The sequence below is a fragment of the Rana temporaria genome, chromosome 10, assembly GCF_905171775.1.
Source record: "Rana temporaria chromosome 10, aRanTem1.1, whole genome shotgun sequence".
Lineage (NCBI taxonomy): Eukaryota > Metazoa > Chordata > Amphibia > Anura > Ranidae > Rana > Rana temporaria.
In genome coordinates this window covers 14,866,589-14,883,944 of record NC_053498.1, presented here as the reverse complement: position 1 = coordinate 14,883,944, position 17,356 = coordinate 14,866,589, and the positions used below count along the sequence as shown (strand labels likewise).

General features: G+C 42.9%; 1 protein-coding gene across 1 annotated transcript; it reads right to left on the bottom strand.

Moving 5' to 3' along the window:
• Positions 1–1,247: 1,247 nt before the first annotated feature.
• LOC120916166 (sialic acid-binding Ig-like lectin 12) lies at positions 1,248–9,205 on the bottom strand. The gene is made up of 4 exons (XM_040326986.1): positions 9,100–9,205; positions 6,233–6,306; positions 3,873–4,223; positions 1,248–1,720 (listed from the first exon to the last, which is right to left on the bottom strand). Exons 2-4 carry the CDS (start codon positions 6,297–6,299, stop codon positions 1,248–1,250), a joined length of 891 nt encoding a protein of 296 aa, XP_040182920.1. The 5' UTR covers positions 6,300–6,306; positions 9,100–9,205.
• Positions 9,206–17,356: the final 8,151 nt, after the last annotated feature.

Genomic DNA, 17,356 nt, shown 5'->3' with positions numbered 1-17,356 from the left:
CCCCAGTTGTACTCCCCTTAGTATGTATGGTGCATGCAAATTCTTAGCCCCCAAGTGCAGAATTTTACATGTATCAATATTAAACCTCATCTGCCACATAGTCGCCCAATCAGACAGAGCATTGAGGTCAGCTTGTAAATTGGAGACATCCTGCAAGGACGTTATTCCACTGCATAGCTTGGTGTCATCTGCAAAGACAGAAATTTTACTTTTGATCTCAGACCCAATATCATTTATAAAGATATTAAAGAGTAAGGGTCCCAACACTGAACCTTGGGGTACACCACTGATAACCTTAGACCATTCAGAATAAGAATAATTAACCACGACTCTCTGAATTCTGTCTTTCAGCCAGTTTTCTATCCATTTACAAACTGATATATCCAATCCTGTAGCCTTTACCTTACACATGAGCCGTGTGTGGGGAACTGTATCGAACGCTTTTGCAAAACCAAGTATACCACATCCACCGTTGGTGATATTGTAAATATTTAACCACGTGGTGCTTATGCTATAACAGAAAACGACTACAGCGTGGGGCTTAAAATGACAGGAGGGCGTACATGGATGTCCTCCCGTGCTCCTTCTGCCTGTGTGCCCCCTGCGGGCCAGTCAACAAGAATTTTCATAAGGAGTTCAGCAGTGACGGCCTCCCAGGTACCAGGTAACTGCTTGTTTACCTTTGAAGGTTCAAAATAACCCACAAACTGGGATTCTACCAAACTCGCGATTTCTCTTCCCTAGAAAGTGCTGTGCCTTAGTGTAAAGCATGGTTCTGCTCAGGGGTCAAGTCCTGGGGAAAAAAGTGTGGGAACTCACACCCAAGATCCACTCCCCCCACCAAAAATGATACGCTCATATGCTTATTTACTAAACCACAACTTTAACCAAGTTCTTTATAAATCCCTCCCTCCATCCCAGGCAGACCTCCGCAATGTCTCCTGGGAACAATGACAAAAGCTCCCAGGAGATATTACGGCATTGAGGAAGTGACGGAATACCCGCACACTACCCGATGAATCCATATACAGGAAGCGGTCAGTAACATGAAGGATTACTAAGGTTCGCCTGCCCCTGACAGTGACTAGAGCTGGGCATCGCCGCATAGTGAAGGATTGGCTTGGGCGGCTCGGCTGCTCAAGTCCAGCAAAGGGAACTGCGTCCTGCTGTGAAAAAAGTGCAGGAACTCCTTTCCCACGCGTTCCCGCAGGACTTGAGCCCTGGTTCTGCTGGATATTAAATACAAATCATGCGTTCAAATGAATCTGAGTGTGGTGTTTGTTTTTCAAAGCCTTCACTTTTATCTCAGTACAGGAATAGACCATTAGAGGGAACTGTTGACATTTGTGGGCAGTAAGCCTACCTTTGACTTGTATTGTTATCATTTTGGATAAATAGCTGTACTTCCGGTTGTTGGCTTGTCCGTCTTCAAATCTGAAGTGATACGTTCCAGAATCTTGCTCCTTGGCGTCAGTTATCTTCAGTGTGCAATCTCCATTATCTGGATTTCCCATCAACTGAAAATTTGGCTTTGTACCAACAATTGACTTGTCACTGGAGGCTGCAAATTCTTGGCATATCGTCTTCCAGTGACCTCCAGAGCCGGTAAAGGATTTTATGTGATCAGCAGTAAAAGTACAAGGAATGGTGACACAAAGACCCTTCTGGACAGTGACAGTCTGATCCACCTGAATAGAATAGCCATCTACTTCTCTAATGTCTGAGGGAAAAACAAAAGAAGAATGTCATAACAAAATCTCAACGGAGTGAGAAAATGTATGTAAAGGTAAAACCTTTTTTGAGAAAGCCCCGTACACACAGGCCAAATCAGTATAGGCCGGTTGAACAGAAACTCTCCGACATTTGGCCAGTGTGTATAGCAGCCGATCTGACAGAAACCGGCCAAAGTCCAGCCTCTGTTGATGGGGCGTGACCGAAAAAGATCTGCCGATTGGCAGTGGGAGGAGATTTGTGTTAGGAGGGGTAGTTTTGGGGCAGCAGGGGGTAAGAGTTTTTTTTAAGAGTGGTGATTAATGCCCTGTACACACGATCGGTCAATCTGATGAGAACGGTCTGATGGATTTTTCCATCAGTTAACCGATGAAGCTGACTGATGATCAGTCGTGCCTACACACCATCAGTTAAATAACCGATCGTGTCAGAACGCGGTGACGTAAAACACAACGACGTGCTGAAAAAAATGAAGTTCAATGCTTCCAAGCATGCGTCGACTTGATTCTGAGCATGCGTGGATTTTTAACCGATGGACGTGCCTACAAACGATCGTTTTTTTTCTATCGGTTAGGTATCCATCGGTTAATTTTAAAACAAGTTTTTACATTTTTTTAAACGATGGATAAATAACCAATGGGGCCTTCACACGATCGGTTTGGTCTGATGAAAACGGTCCATCAGACCGTTCTCATCGGATTGACCGATTGTGTGTACGCGGCATAAGGGGGATTTGTGCTGGGGGGGAGGATTTGTGCTAGGAGAGGGTATTTGGGGGGTTTTGTTCTAGAAGAGGTGATATGGTAAAGAGGGGAGGAGAATTGTCCTGGAAGTAGGGCTGCACGATTCTGGTCAAAATGAGAATCACAATTCTTTTGCTTAGACTAAAGATCACGATTCTCTCACGATTCTCACAAAATTTATGCCAGAACCCCCCCCCCCCCCAAAATAAATAAATAAACCTGTGATTTATCTGAAAAATATGAATATATAAAAAAAGAGACCAGTGATATGTCTATAATGTTAAAGATCATATAACTCCTATGAAAAAAGCAGAATCAAACTTTGATTCTGCTTTTATCATAGGAGCTATATGGTCTTTAACATTATAGACATATCACTGGTCTCTTTTTTTTATAGATCAGAAGCAGTACTGCCAGCAACCATTGGGTGGCGCATGGATACACACAGTTGTACAGAACTGTGAGAAGGATTAATACATCACAAGCATTACCGCCGGCAACCACTGGGTGGCGCAGGGATACAAACTTGTACAGAACTGAGACTTGAAGCTCAGGAATCTATCCAGCGGCGCAGCCTGCTGAAGTCGGTTTTGATATCGGCGGCTTTTGCGTTCCACGCTGGTTACATGGAACCAGTGGTGAAAACAGAAGAATCGCGGGTCATCCCGCGGGGAGATCGCGGGCAGGGAGAATCGAAATCGCGATTCTCTCCGCGATTAATCGTCCAGCTCTACCTGGAAGGGGACATTTTTTGCTTGGGGGGATTGGTGCTGGGGGGGTTTAGAGGGTAGATTTGTGCTAGGAGGGAGGATTTAAGTGGGGGGAGAGGATTTGTACTTGGAAGGGAAATTTAAGTGGTAGAGGATTTGTGCTAGGAGGGGTGACTTTTTTTGAGGGAGGAGCATTTGTGTTGGGGGGGACTTGTAGGATGGGGACCAATGATTTGTGGTGGGATGGGGGATTTCGGCAGCGGATGGATTTGTACTGGGGGAATTTGTGCTTAGGGGTAAGCATGCAAATTAGTGCCCAAGTTTTTTTTTGGGGGGGGGGGGGGGTTATCTGACACATAATGCTCACACATTTCAATGGGGGGGCGCAGTTTGGCATGTTCACCCTGGACTCTAGATGACCTTGTTCCAGCACTGCTTGCCAGGACAAGTCTGATTATTGGAGGAGAGCAGCACAGCTAGAAAATTTACCACGCTGTGTACTCCTGCCTAGTGTGGTTAGTTTTTTTTAATAGGAAAGCAGAGGGGCTGGCAGGAACACCAGGGATTTCACACAAAAGAAAAGAGATACAAAGAGAACAGGATACTTTCTCATACACGTACATGGTACAGCAGGCACATTTCAGGAATTTGAAATGCTGGGGTGACAAATACTACAAGTTACACTCACCTGTTACATGTACATTTACTGGCGTATTTAAATAATTGTATTGAACTATACTGTGTTTGCTCTCCTCAAATCTAAAGACGTAAGTTCCTCCATCTTCTTTCCTGGCGTTGGTGATTTTCAGGGTGCAGTCACCATTGTTAGGGTCTCCGATGGCATGAAAGTTCTTCATTGTCCCCACTGACATGTCAGTAGAAGCCACTCTCTGAGACCCTTTCATCCAATATCCTTTTGAGTCGAGGAATTTCTCTCTACTGTCAGCCGTGAATTTACAAGGCACAATGGCACACATGGAACGTTTGATTTCCACTTCTTGGTTAACTTCAATTGAGTATTTATGGGATGTCACAGTCTCTGCAAGGGGAAAAAATTAAATATTATAGAATTTGAAATTCTTTAATAAAGGGTGAGGCTGCTCAAATATTATTTATAGGTGGAGTCTGGTGGACAGAGATATGCCTGCCTTCAAATATGTCTGGGATATTCAAAGAGTGGAGACTGCCCGCCATATTTCCCAAATATTCTTGCCCACCTGGAAGTTTTGGCTGTTCTGAGCTACCTTTATGTTCCATCTCCTCCCGATACATTCATCATACATAAAAATACAGCAGGGATGATGGGAGCCCCTCATAATGGCAGAGGCGGCTCTTTAATTAGGCAAATTAGGTCGCCTAAGGCCTCGCACTCACAGTGGCCTCGCAGCCGCCTAACTTGCCCAATGCATTACCCCAGTTTTGAGGGACAGGGGACCTTAACGCTGCTGTGCTCAGGCAGCGTTATGAGCCCTGACTCAGAAGCGGGGCCGCCAGCGTCCCTAACAACCAGTGAATATCGGTGATACCACCCCTTGTGACGTCAATGACTTACACCGTCGAATCTTAGGCTGCAATTCCAGGCTGGCCGCTAGGTGGCGCTTCCATATCTTTTACGCGTCGAATACGCAAATGAGCATTTACGCTGATTCAGAAACTAACAACCGCCCGGCACATTTTTTTTACATCGTTTGCGTTCGGCTTTTTCCGGCGGAAAGTTACCCCTAATAGCAGGGGTAAGTGCAGCGTATCCTATGTTAAGTATGGCCGTCGTTTCCGCGCCGAGTTTTGATTTTTTTACGTCGTTTGTGTAAGTCGTTTGCGAATACGGCCGGACGTAATTTACGTTAACGTCGAAACCAATGACATCCTTGCGACGTCATTTGGAGCGATGCAAGCTGGGAAAATTTGAGGACGGCGCATGCGCTGTTGGATCGGCGCGGGGACGCGCCTGATTTAAATAGTACACTCCCCCTAGCCGCGGAATTTGAATTCCGCCGGGAGATTTACGATACGCCGCCGCAAGTTTTGAGGTAAGTGCTTTCTGAATTAAGCACTCGCCTCAAAAACTTGCGGCGGCGGATCGTAAATCAGATAGATTACGCGGATCTAAAGATCCGCTAACCTATCTGAATCCGGCCCGATAACTGTATCAGTTTCCATGAAAACTATATTGAAAGGGGAAATCTATAGTCATATCTAGTGTTGAGCAGAATACGCCATATTCGATTTCGCGATATATCACGAATATATAGCCGAATATTCGAGAAATATTCGCTAAATTCGAATATTCGTGATATTTTATCGAAATGAAATGTTTGCGAAATTTCGCTATTGCGAATGCGAAAATAATTGCGAAATTTCGACAACTGCGGTAGGAGCACTCTGATTGGCTCAGAATGTTCGTGATATTTTATCGAAATTTCGCAAAATGCGAATGCGATATTTATTGCGGAATTTCGACAACTGCGGTAGGAGCACTCTGATTGGCTCAGAATATTCGTGATATTTTATCGAAATTTCGCAAAATGCAAATGCGATATTTATTGCGGAATTTCGACAACTGCGGTAGGAGCCCTCTGATTGGCTCTGATGCAAAAGAAGGGCAGAGAAAATAATCGCGCGATATTCCGATTGCCGAATAATCGCATTGCGATTTTTCGGCAAGATAAAATGATCGCTTCAGCTACTCGGCCCAAGGTCTCTAATAATACCAGCAATGCTTTTAGAAGTCGATGGAGATCTCTAGGATGTGATCTGTTCTAAAAATAAAATTTAAAAAATTAGAATATTCGGAATAGCGAATATTCACTGCGAAATTCGAAATATATCGCGAATACTCGAATATGCCATATTCGAGCCGAATATTCGCAATACGAATATTCGTGAGCAACACTAGTCATATCTTTATTTGATAATAGTAGAAATAAGAAAATAAATACTTATACTAAAAAAATATTTACGTAGAAAAATATCAATAAATCAGAATGAAATCACAATAAATGCTGACAAAAAAAAGTTCTCTAAAGCTCTGATATGTTTCTCACAGACCCTTAGAAATGAGGAAGAGAATTGTCGCCAGCCGTATCCTGAGACGTCCATGATTTCTTGGCCACATCCTGAAACTGAGAATAGATGCAATTACATTTTTTTTTTGTTAAATCAAATTTGTGTTTTAGGACAGTATAAAGTTAAAGTACCGTAGATGTTTTTGTCCCCAGATCTCACATTTAAGAGGACCTGTCGTGTTTTTTTTCTATTACCAGGGATGTTTACATTCATTGTAATAGGAATAAAAGTGACCCACATTTTTTTGTAAAAATGTTAAAATAAAAAATAAAAAGTAAAAAAAATAAGATTTTTTTTTTTTTTTAAAGTGCCCCGTCCAGCTGAACTCGCATGCAGAAGCGAGCGCATACGTAAGTCGCACCAGCCTATGAAAATGGTGTTCAAACCACACATGTGACGTATCGCCGTGATCGTTCGAGCGAGAGCAATAATTCTAGCTCTAGACCTCCTCTGTAACTCAAAACTGATAACCTACAGACATTTTGAAACATCACCTATGAAGATTTTTAAGGGTCAAAGTTTGTCGCCATTCCACAAGCGGGCGCAATTTTGAAGCGTGACATGTTGGGTATCAATTTACTCGGCACAACATTATCTTTCACAATATAAAAAAATTGGGCTAACTTTACTGTTGTCTTATTTTTTTATTTAAAAAGGTGTATTTTTCCCCAAATATTGTGCTTGTAAGACCGCTGTGCAAATACAGTGTGACATAAAGTATTGTAATGACCGCCATTTTATTCTCTAGGGTGTCTGAAATATATATATATATAATGTTTGGGGGTTCAAACAATTTTCTAGCAAAAAAAATGATTTTAACTTGTAAACACCAAGTCTGTAAAATAGGCTCGGTCCTTAACCACTTGAGGAGCGCCTAACGCCGATATACGTCGGCAGAATGGTACGGCTGGGCACAGGCATGTACAGGTACGTTGCCCTTTAAGTGCCCAGCTGTGGGTCGCGCACATGCCGGTGCACTCGTGACCCGGTCCGAAGCTCCGGAACCGCGCCTGCGGGACCCGCGGACCCGATTGCCGCCGGTGTCCCGCGATCGGGTCACAGGAGCCGAAGAACGGGGAGAGGTGAGTGAAAACAAATCTTCCCCGTTCTTCTCTGTGGCTTGTCACTGATTGTCTATTCCATGTTATAGGGAACGACGATCAGTGACGTCACACGTCCAGCCACGCCCCCCTACAGTAAGAATCACTCCCTTAGGGCACACTTAACCCCTTAGTACCCCCTAGTGGTTAACCCATTCACTGTCATTGTCATTTTCACAGTAATGAGTGCATTTTTATAGCACTTTTCGCTGTAAAAATGACAATGGTCCAAAAAATGTGTCAAAAGTGTCCGATGTGTCCGCCATAATGTCGCAGTCATGAAAAAAATCGGTGATCCCCACCATTACTAGTAAAAAGAAAATATTTTAAAAAATGCCATAAAACTATCCCCTATTTTGTAAACGCTATAACTTTTGTGCAAACCAATCAATAAACGCTTATTGCGATTTATTTTTTACAAAAATATGTAGAAGAATACGTATCGGCCTAAAGTGAGGACATTTTTTTTAATATATATATATTTTTGGGGGATATTTATTATAGGAAAAAGTTAAAAATATTGAATTTTTTTTCAAAATAGTCGCTCTATTTTTGTTTATTTATTTTTATTTATTATATTAATATTTTTTATATATATATATATATATATATATATATATATATATATATATATATATATATATATATATAATATAATATTATATATATATATATATATATATATATATATATATATATATATATATATATATATATATATAATATTTATATATATATATATATATATATATATATATATATATATATATATATATATATATATATATATATATATTTATTATTATTTAATATTTATTATAGCAAAAAGTAAAAAATATAGATTATAAATTCTTTTCTATTTTTGTTTATAGCGCAAAAAATAAAAACCGCAGAGGTGATAAAAATACCGCCAAAAGAAAGCTCTATTTATGGGAAAAAAAGGACGCCAATTTTGTTTGGGAGCCACGTCGCAGGACCGCGCAATTGTCAGTTAAAGCGACGCAGAGCCGAATTGCAAAAAGGGGCCAGGTCCTTTACCTGCATAATGGTCCAGGGCTTAAGTGGTTAAGTAGGTAAATTATGCGTTGCTGGAAGAAACTGGTGCCCACCTACAGTAAGAAAGGTGCTCCATGCTGGAGAAAACAATGCCAGGGAAGTGCTGCTCCCCCTAAGGGGGAGAACAAGTTCCAGAAGAACTCACTTGGTTACTGATTTAGTCTTCTTCCAAAGTAGAAACAAGGAGGGTAATGTAATTTGCCAGCAATTAAAAAACACTTTATTTTTATTTGTATGTATGTCAGTGCTTTAAAAAAAAACTGCTTTGACCGAATGGTACATTTTCTTTGGGGCAGTTTTACCCCCTTCTCTTGCTATTTATTTGACAGCCTTTTGCCAATTACCCTAGAGAGTGGGCCATTTTGATTTGACAGATTTGGCTCCCACTGACTTCAATAGGGTTCGGGTTCAGCATCTGAACTAATTTGAGGTTCACTGAGCACTGTGTGAATCAAGCCAAGGGCAGTTTGGCTTATCCCTAATGGCAACATAGTTCAATAGTTCAAGTTCAATAACTGCCGTTTCTTAAATTATACTGTAGATTAGTAAAGTTACGGAAAGGTCCACCTTAATATTATCCACTCTTGTTTTTACTAAAAAAATAAGTATTAAGTATTAATAAGTATTAATTTACTTATCATTTAAATAATATTTGGCTCATTTAAAAATAAATACAATTAAATTGGCACTCACTGTTTTCATGAGTTGACCAGTCAACACTCCCTTCTGCTTCTTCAAACCTTGAACTGTAAGTATTCAGCAAGCTTCTTTGTGTTTCAGTTTTAGAAATTATGACTCATTCGTGTTCTTTTAATATTATTTGTGCAATTTGTTCACTTCCTGTTTCACACAAAGTTCCCTATATCGTGTCTTTGAGTTTCATTTGATTTGTGGGAGCTTCAAGGGGGTATTTCTAATGTGAAAACCTTAAAACTAAATATGGGTGTACCTTGGTATAAAAGGTGGACTTAGGCCTTGTACACACGATAGGTTAACCAGAGGACAACGGTCTGAAGGACTGTTTTCATCGGTCAAAACCGATCGTGTGTGGGCCCCATAGGTTATTTAACCATAGGTTAAAACAAAGTCAACTTGCTTTAAAATTAACCTATGGAGTGCTAACCGATAGGTCAAAACCGATCGTTAGTAGGCACAACCATCGGTTAAAAACCTGCGCATGCTCAGAATCAAGTCGATGCATGCTTGGAAGCATTGAACTTTGTTTTTTTCAGCATGTCGTTGTGTTTTACGTCACCGCGTTCTGACACAATCGGTTATTTAACCTATGGTGTGTAGGCGTGACGGATCATCAGTCAGTTTCATCGGTTAACCTAAGACAACGGTCCTTCAGACCGCTGTCCTTTGGTTAACCTATCGTGTGTACAGGGCTTTAGCCTTTAGGCTGGGTTCACACTGGTGCGACATACGCCCTGACATTGGGAGCCTGTGTCGCATGACATGTGTAAATCAATGGTTTCCTATGAGAGCTGCCTTAAAGAGGTTGTAAAGGTTAGTTTTTTATGAGGGGTGTGGTCACCGGGTGACATCACCCGGTGACCACGCTGGTGACCACGCCCCATGCCTATATAAATCATTGCACACCGCGCACACAGCATTACAGCGGGAGAGAGCGTTGTGTCAACATCGGAAGAAAAGAAGAGGGAAGAAGACGACGGAGAAGACCGGGCCAACGCTAGAAAAATAACTGGAAGAAGATAGCGGAGGAGCCCGGCAGAAGGAGAGCGGGAGAAGAACCGGAGAGCGGGAGAAGAGAACGTACAAGTCAGAAGAAGACCCCCGGAGCTGCCTAATAAATGACTTTAAAAACCTGTGTGGTGTGTTTTTTTTTTCTTGTCACTTTTTCCCCCCAGGTGAATAGGTAGGGGTAAGGTGTACCTAACCCAAAACTCATTCACATAGGGTGAATGCGGGATCTGGGGGCCCCCTTATTAAAGGGGGCTCCTGGATTCCGATAAGCCCCTGCCCGCAGACCCGACAACCAATGGCCAGGGTTGTCGGGAAGAGGCCCTTATCCTCATCAACATGGGGAGAAGGTGCTTTGGGGTGGGGGGCCGCAGGGCGCCCCTGCCCAAAGAACCCACCCCCCCATGTTGAGGGCATGCGGCCTGGTACGGTTCAGGAGGGGGCGCTCGCTTGTCCCCACCCCTTTCCTGACCGGCCGGGCTGCGTGCTCAGATAAGGGTCTTGTATGGATTTTGGGGGGACTCCCATGCTGTTTGTTTTGGCGTAGGGGTTCCCCTTTAAATCCACACCAGACCCAAGGGCCTGGTATGCTCCTGGAGGGGGAACCCATGTCGGTTTTTTATTTAAAATTTGGCGTGGAGTTCCCCCTCAAGATTCATACCAAACACAGTGCCTGGTATTAGGGGACCCAAGTCAGATCCCAGTTCATTGAAAGTCAGACGTATGTCAACTTCAAGTCTCAGGGCAAAGTCGTATCCAAAGTAGGAAGGCTGTCGTGTCGCACCAATGTGAACCCAGCCTCAAAGGGATTTATCTCACGCTGGAATTACTTTGATTGGTCAAAGGACAAGTCAGACTATCACAAAGTCTGAGCAAAATCAATTCTTGTTCAATCAAGTCGGATGGAAGTAGGACCGATGTAGGACAGAGGTAGCAGGGCAATTGATTTCAACGAGCAGGGGTGCTTTAGGAGCGGTGTATACAGAGGAGAGAGCAAGCTGGATTGGGAACCGCAGCACCCGCTACATGCGCTCTGCCTCTGGACACAGACAAGGAGGAGGGAGGGGAGCACTTTGGAGCTTCTGACCCCCACCTAGGATAGGCCCTGTTCCGTATCACATTAGTTACCTTTCAGGGGGCAGATATCTGTCTAAAACAGGTATTTGCCTCCACTTCCAGTGAAAGAGCGCTGCAGAATCCACAGCGAACTACGCCATGTCCGACTCCCCCCCCCCCTCCCCACACACACTGTCTACTGAGAGACACACAGGGCCCAGAAGACAGCAGGGACCATTCAGAACGTACAGCACCACTCACACATTCGCAGTAGGGAACCAGGCTGTGAAGCCCCAAGGCTTAACTTCTTAATTCCCTTACTGAAGATTCCGGTGCCTGCACCCGGAGCTGAGGGACGGGTCGGCTTCGGGTGAGGAAATGGCAGGCACCCTGCACAGGTAAGTGTCCTTATTTTAAAAGGCAGTAGCTGCAGTATTTGTGGCGGAACTCTGCTTTAAAGAGAAGTTACTAAAACTGTTATATATATGAGGATGTGACTCTATCTATACTTTTTATGATCCCTTTCATTCTTTATTTTACCTTGTTAATAAACATTTTGTTGTAGGGAAAAGGCAGGGAAAGGAAAGGAAAGGAGGGGGAATGAAAGGAAAGGGAAGGAGGGGAAAGGAAAGGAAAGGAAAGGAAAGGAGGGGAAAGGAAATGAAATGTAAGTAAAGGAGGGGAAAGGTAAGGAAAGGAAAGGAAAGGAGGGGAAAGGAAAGGAAAGGAAAGGAAAGGAAAGGAGGGGAAAGGAAAGGAGGGGAAAGGAAAGGGGAGGGAAGGTAAGGAAAGGAAAGGAAAGGAAAGGAAAGGAAAGGAAAGGAAAGGAAAGGAGGGGAAAGTAAAGGTAAGGAAAGGAGGGGAAAGGTAAGGAAAGGAAAGGAGGGGAAAGGAAAGGTAAGGAAAGGAAAGGAAGGGAAAGGAGGGGAAAGGAGAGGAAAGGCAAGGCAAGGAAAGGAAAGGAAAGGAAGGGAAAAGAAAGGAAAGGAGGGGAAAGGTAAGGAAAGGAAAGGAAAGGAGGGGAAAGGAAAGGTAAGGAAAGGAAAGGAGGGGAAAGGAGAGGAAATGCAAGGCAAGGAAAGGAAAGGAAGGGAAAATAAAGGAAAGGAAAGGAAAGAAGAAGAAAGGAAAGGAGGGGAGAGGAAAGGAAAGGTAAGGAAAGGAAAGGAAAGAAAAGAAGAGGGAAGAAACGGAAAGAAGGGGAAAGGAAAGGAGGGGAAAGTAAAGGAAAGAAAAGGAAAGCCAAGGAAAGGAAAGGAGGGGAAAGGACAGGAAAGGAAAGGAACAAAAGGAAAGGAAAATAAAGGGAAAAACATTAAAGAAAGGAAAAGAAAGCAAGGGAAAAGAAAGGAAAAGAATGGAAGATAAAAGGAAAGGCATAAGAGGAACGGAGAGGAAAGAAAGGGAAAAAGGAAAGGAATAGAAAAGAAAAGAATGGAATGGAAAGGCAAGGAAAGGAGAGAAAAGGAAAGGAACGAAAGGGAAAGGAAAAGAAAAGAAAGAAAGGAAAGGCAAGGAAAGTAAAGGAAGGAGAGGAAAGTAAAGGAGAAAAAAGAAAAGGAAAGGAAAAGAAAGAAAAGGAATAGAAAAGAAAAGAAAGGAAAGGAAAGGAAAGGCAAGGAAAGTAAAAGAAGGAGAGGAAAGGAAATGGTAGAAAAGGAAAGGAAAGGGAAAAAAAGGAAAAGAAAGGAAAGGCAAGGAAAGTAAAGGAAGGAGAGGAAAGGAAAGGATGGGAAAGGAAAGAAGAGGAAAGGAACGTATAGAAAAGGAAAGGAAAGAAAGGCAAAAAAAGGAAAGGAAAGTAAAATAAAAGAAAGGCAAGGAAAGTAAAGGAAGAAGAAGAAAGGAAGGGATGGGAAAAGAAAGGAAAGGAAAGTAAAAGAAAGAAAGGAAAAGAAAGGGGAAAAAAGAAAAAAAAAAGGAAAAGAAAGAAAAAAAAAGGAAAGCAAAATAAATTAAAATAAAGGAAAGGAATGGAAAAGAAAAGAAAGAAAAGGAAAAGAGGGGGAAGGGGGAAGGGAAAGGGAAAGGAATGAGGGGAAAGTGGAAGGGAAAAGGAAAAGGAAAGGAAAGGAAAAAAGAAGTTGCAGAACTCAAGCAATGATTTCCCCTACAGTTTGAGAATAATATGTGTGTTTTTTCGGCGGAACTCCGCTTTAAAGAGAAGTTTCTAAAACTGATTTGTGGCAGAACTCAAGCAATGATATCCACTGAAGTTGGAGAAGTAATATCCGTGTGTGTCACACAGGCTGATTTTCATTTTACAAGAAAAAGAGAACAAAAAAAAGGAGAGGAGAAGAAAGGAAAGTAAGTTGCAGAACTCAAGCAATGCTTTCTCCTGAAGTGTTAGAAGTAATGTCAGTGTCACAAAGCGATTTTCTTTTTACAAGAAATCATAACTTGTTATTAAAGAAAAAGAACAAAAAAAGTTGCTAGCAAAGGGGAAGTACGAACTTTATAAATTAGCATACACAAGATTATCACTGTGTTAAACCCGAACTCAAGAAAGTCATAAAAGAAACAAATGAATGCAGCATTGTAATTGATAGGTCGTTTCAGCGGCATTCCAACTTAAAAACAATTACTTAAATCTGAACTGCAGAAATTAAAACTTGAATTTAGATATAATTCTTAAAAGACACTTTGTAGCACCAAATGGGTTTCCAAACCCAGTGTTTGCATTGTGAAAGTAGCAGTGACGTCATCACTGTGTTGTACATGTCCTGTGCAGACACAGAGCTGTGGGAGGGGTCCAGCAGGCTCCACCCTCTATAGGCTGGCTGCAGGAAACTACAGGAGGGGGGCGGAGACAAGACCTGTCACTCTGCACAAGGAGAGAGAGCAGCAGTGAGCGGTCTTTATTACAGGAAGGGAAAGTCTCACACTGGATGACTGCACAGATCTGGAACAAATACACAAAACACACAAAGTAGGGATACACATGCCAAATGTATTTAACCCCTTCCTTACCAGGCCATAATATTATGACGCCGGCAGGAACCCTCCCTCCCTCACGGGTGGACGTCATATTACGTTCTTTCTTCCCGGCCATCTAGGGGGTGCGTGCGTGGCAACGCTCGTGACCCGGTGCGTGCGTCCGTCGGCTGCGATGTCCGCCGGGCACACGCGATTGTCCGCGATCAAGGCAGGAGTGTGAATCTGTGTGTGTAAACACATAGATCCACCTCCTGTCAGAGGTGAGGAGACCGATGGTGTGTTCCCAGTACAGAGGAACACACATCCGTCTCCTCCCCCTGTGAGTCCCCTCCCCCTATAGTAAGAATCACTCTCAGGGAACATATTTAACCCCTTCCTCGCCCCCTAGTGTTAACCCCTTCCCTGCCAGTCACATTTACACAATAATCAGTGCAGTTTTATAGCACTAATCGCTGTATAAATGTGAATGGTCCCAAAAACGTGTCAAAAGTGTCCGATGTGTCCGCCGCAATGTCACGGTCACAATAAAAATCGCTGATCGCCGCCATTACTAGTAAAAAAAAGAAAATGCCATAATTCTATCCCCTATTTTGTAGACGCTTATGGGCCAGATCCACGTACCTGCGCGCATTTTTCCGTCCGGCGTAGCGTATCTCAGATACACTACGCCACCGTAACTTTCAGCATATTTTCCGTATACTGAAAGAATTTGCGCCGTAAGTTATGGCGGCGTAGTGTAACTGTGTCGGCGTAAGAGCGCGCAATTTAAATGGCTAAGTTGTGGAGTTTTTTCTGAACGTGGGGGTATCCCAGTGCGCATGCTCCAAATTAACCCGCAACAAGCCAATGCTTTCGACATGAACGTCATTCTACGCAAAGCCCTATTCGTGAACGTTTTACGCAAACGACGTACACGACGGAAAATTTGACGCTGGCCCGATGTCCATACTTAACATTGGCTACGCCTCATATTGCAGGGGTAACGTTACGCCGGAAAAAGCCTTACGGAAACTACGTAAAAAAATGCGCCGACCGGACATACGTTTGTGGATCGCCGTATCTAGCTAATTTGCATACTCGACGCGGAAATCGACGGAAGCGCCACCTAGCGGCCAGCGTAAATATGCACCTAAGATCCGACGGCGTACTAAGACGTACGCCGGTCGGATCTAGCCCCCATTCAGTCGTATCTTGTTTTGTAGATACAAAACAAAGATACGACGGGGGATCTTAGAAATTACGCGGTGTATCAATAGATACGCCGGCGTAATTTCTTTGAGGATCTGGCCCTATAACTTTTGTGCAAACCAATCAATATACGCTTATTGAGATTTTTTTTACCAAAAATATGTAGAAGAATACGTATCAGACTAAACCGAGGGAAAGAATAGTTTTTTTAACAAAAAATTGTGATATTTATTAAATCAAAAAGTAACAAATATTGTGTTTTTTTTTCGAAAGTAAAGTTAGCCCAATTTTTTTAATATATATATATATATATATATATATATATATATATATATATATATAAATTGTGAAAGATAATGTTATGCCAAGTAAATCGATACCCAACATGTCACGCCCGCTCGTGGAATGGCAACAAACTTTTTTCTTTCAAAATTTCCATATGTAACATTTAAATAAATTCTACAGGTTGCATGTTTTGAGTTACAGAGGAGGTCTAAAATTATTGCTCTTGCTCTAACGATCGCGGCGATACCTCACATGTGTGGTTTGAACACCTTTTTTATCTTCATTTTCATTTTCTCACGTATTCGTTCGCTTCTGCACGCGAGCTCGGCGGGACGGTTTAAAATGTTTTATTTTTTTTTCTTATTTATTTTACCTTTTATTTTTTATTTTTACACTGTTCTTTAAATAAAATAAAAAAAGTTTCACTTTTATTCCTATTACAAGGAATGTAAACATCCCTTGTAATAGAAAAAAAAGCATGACAGGTCCTCTAAAATATGAGATCTGGGCTTAAAAAGACCTCATATTTACACTAAAATGCAATAAAAAAAAAATGTAATGTCATAAAAAACAAAAATGTCTTTTTAAGAGCATTGGGAGGAAGTGACGTTTTGACGTCGCTTCCACTCTGCAATGGTATAGAGATGGGTGGGGGCCATCTTCCCCTCACTCATCTCTATACCAAAGACGTGACAGGAGGCGATCCTCTCCGCCGCTACTGATGGCTCCAGTATGCGGAGGAGGGGTCCTGAGAGAGGCGGGAGGTGGTGCCCCTCTCCCGCCACCAATAAAAGTGATCTTGCGGTGAATCCGTCGCAGAGACTACTTATCTGAAAGCGGACCGCCCGCTGAAGAAAAGGATTAAGAAGAGGATTTGTAACCAGTGGGACCAGTGAGGACGGCGCAGCACAACTCGTGCATGCGCAGTAGGGAACCCGGGCAGTGAAGCCGCAGCGCTTCACTTCCTGATTCCCTCACCGAGGATGGCGGCGGGAAAAGCTGATTGCTTGGCCTCGGCTGCCGACGTCGTGGGCGACCTGGACAGGTAAGTGTCCATTTTTTAATAGTCAGCAGCTGCAGTATTTGTAGCTGCTGGCTTTAAAAAAAAAAAATTCAGGTGAACCCCCGCTTGAAAATACCTACTATGGGGCAGATCCACAAAAGAATTACGGCGGCGTATCTATTAATACGCCGCGTAATTTCTACGATCCCCCGTCGTATCTTTGTTTTGTATCCACAAAACAAGATACGACTGAAGCTGGGCTAGATCCGACTGGCGTACGTCTTAGTACGCCGTCGGATCTTAGGTGCATATTTACGCTGGCCGCTAAGTGGCGCTTCCGTTTATTTCCACGTAGAATATGCAAATGAGCTAGATACGGCGATCCACAAACGTACGTCCGGCCGGCGCATTTTTTTACACCGTTTCCGTAAGGCTTTTTTCAGGATATAGTTACTCTATAGTTGCTCTATGAGGCGTACACAATGTTAAGTATGGACGTCGGGCCAGCGTCGAATTTTCCGTCGTTTACGCCATTTGCGTAAAACGTTCGCGAATAAGGTTTGCGAATTACGTTCACGTCGAAAGCATTGGCTTGTTGCGGGTTAATTTCGAGCATGCGCACTGGGATTCCCCCATGGACGGCGCATGAGCCGTTCAAAAAAAAGTCAATTACGTGGGGTCAATAGGAATTACTATAAAACACGCCCCCATCTCATCCATTTGAATTGCGCGCCCTTACGCCGACACAGTTACACTACGCCGCCGTAACTTACGGCG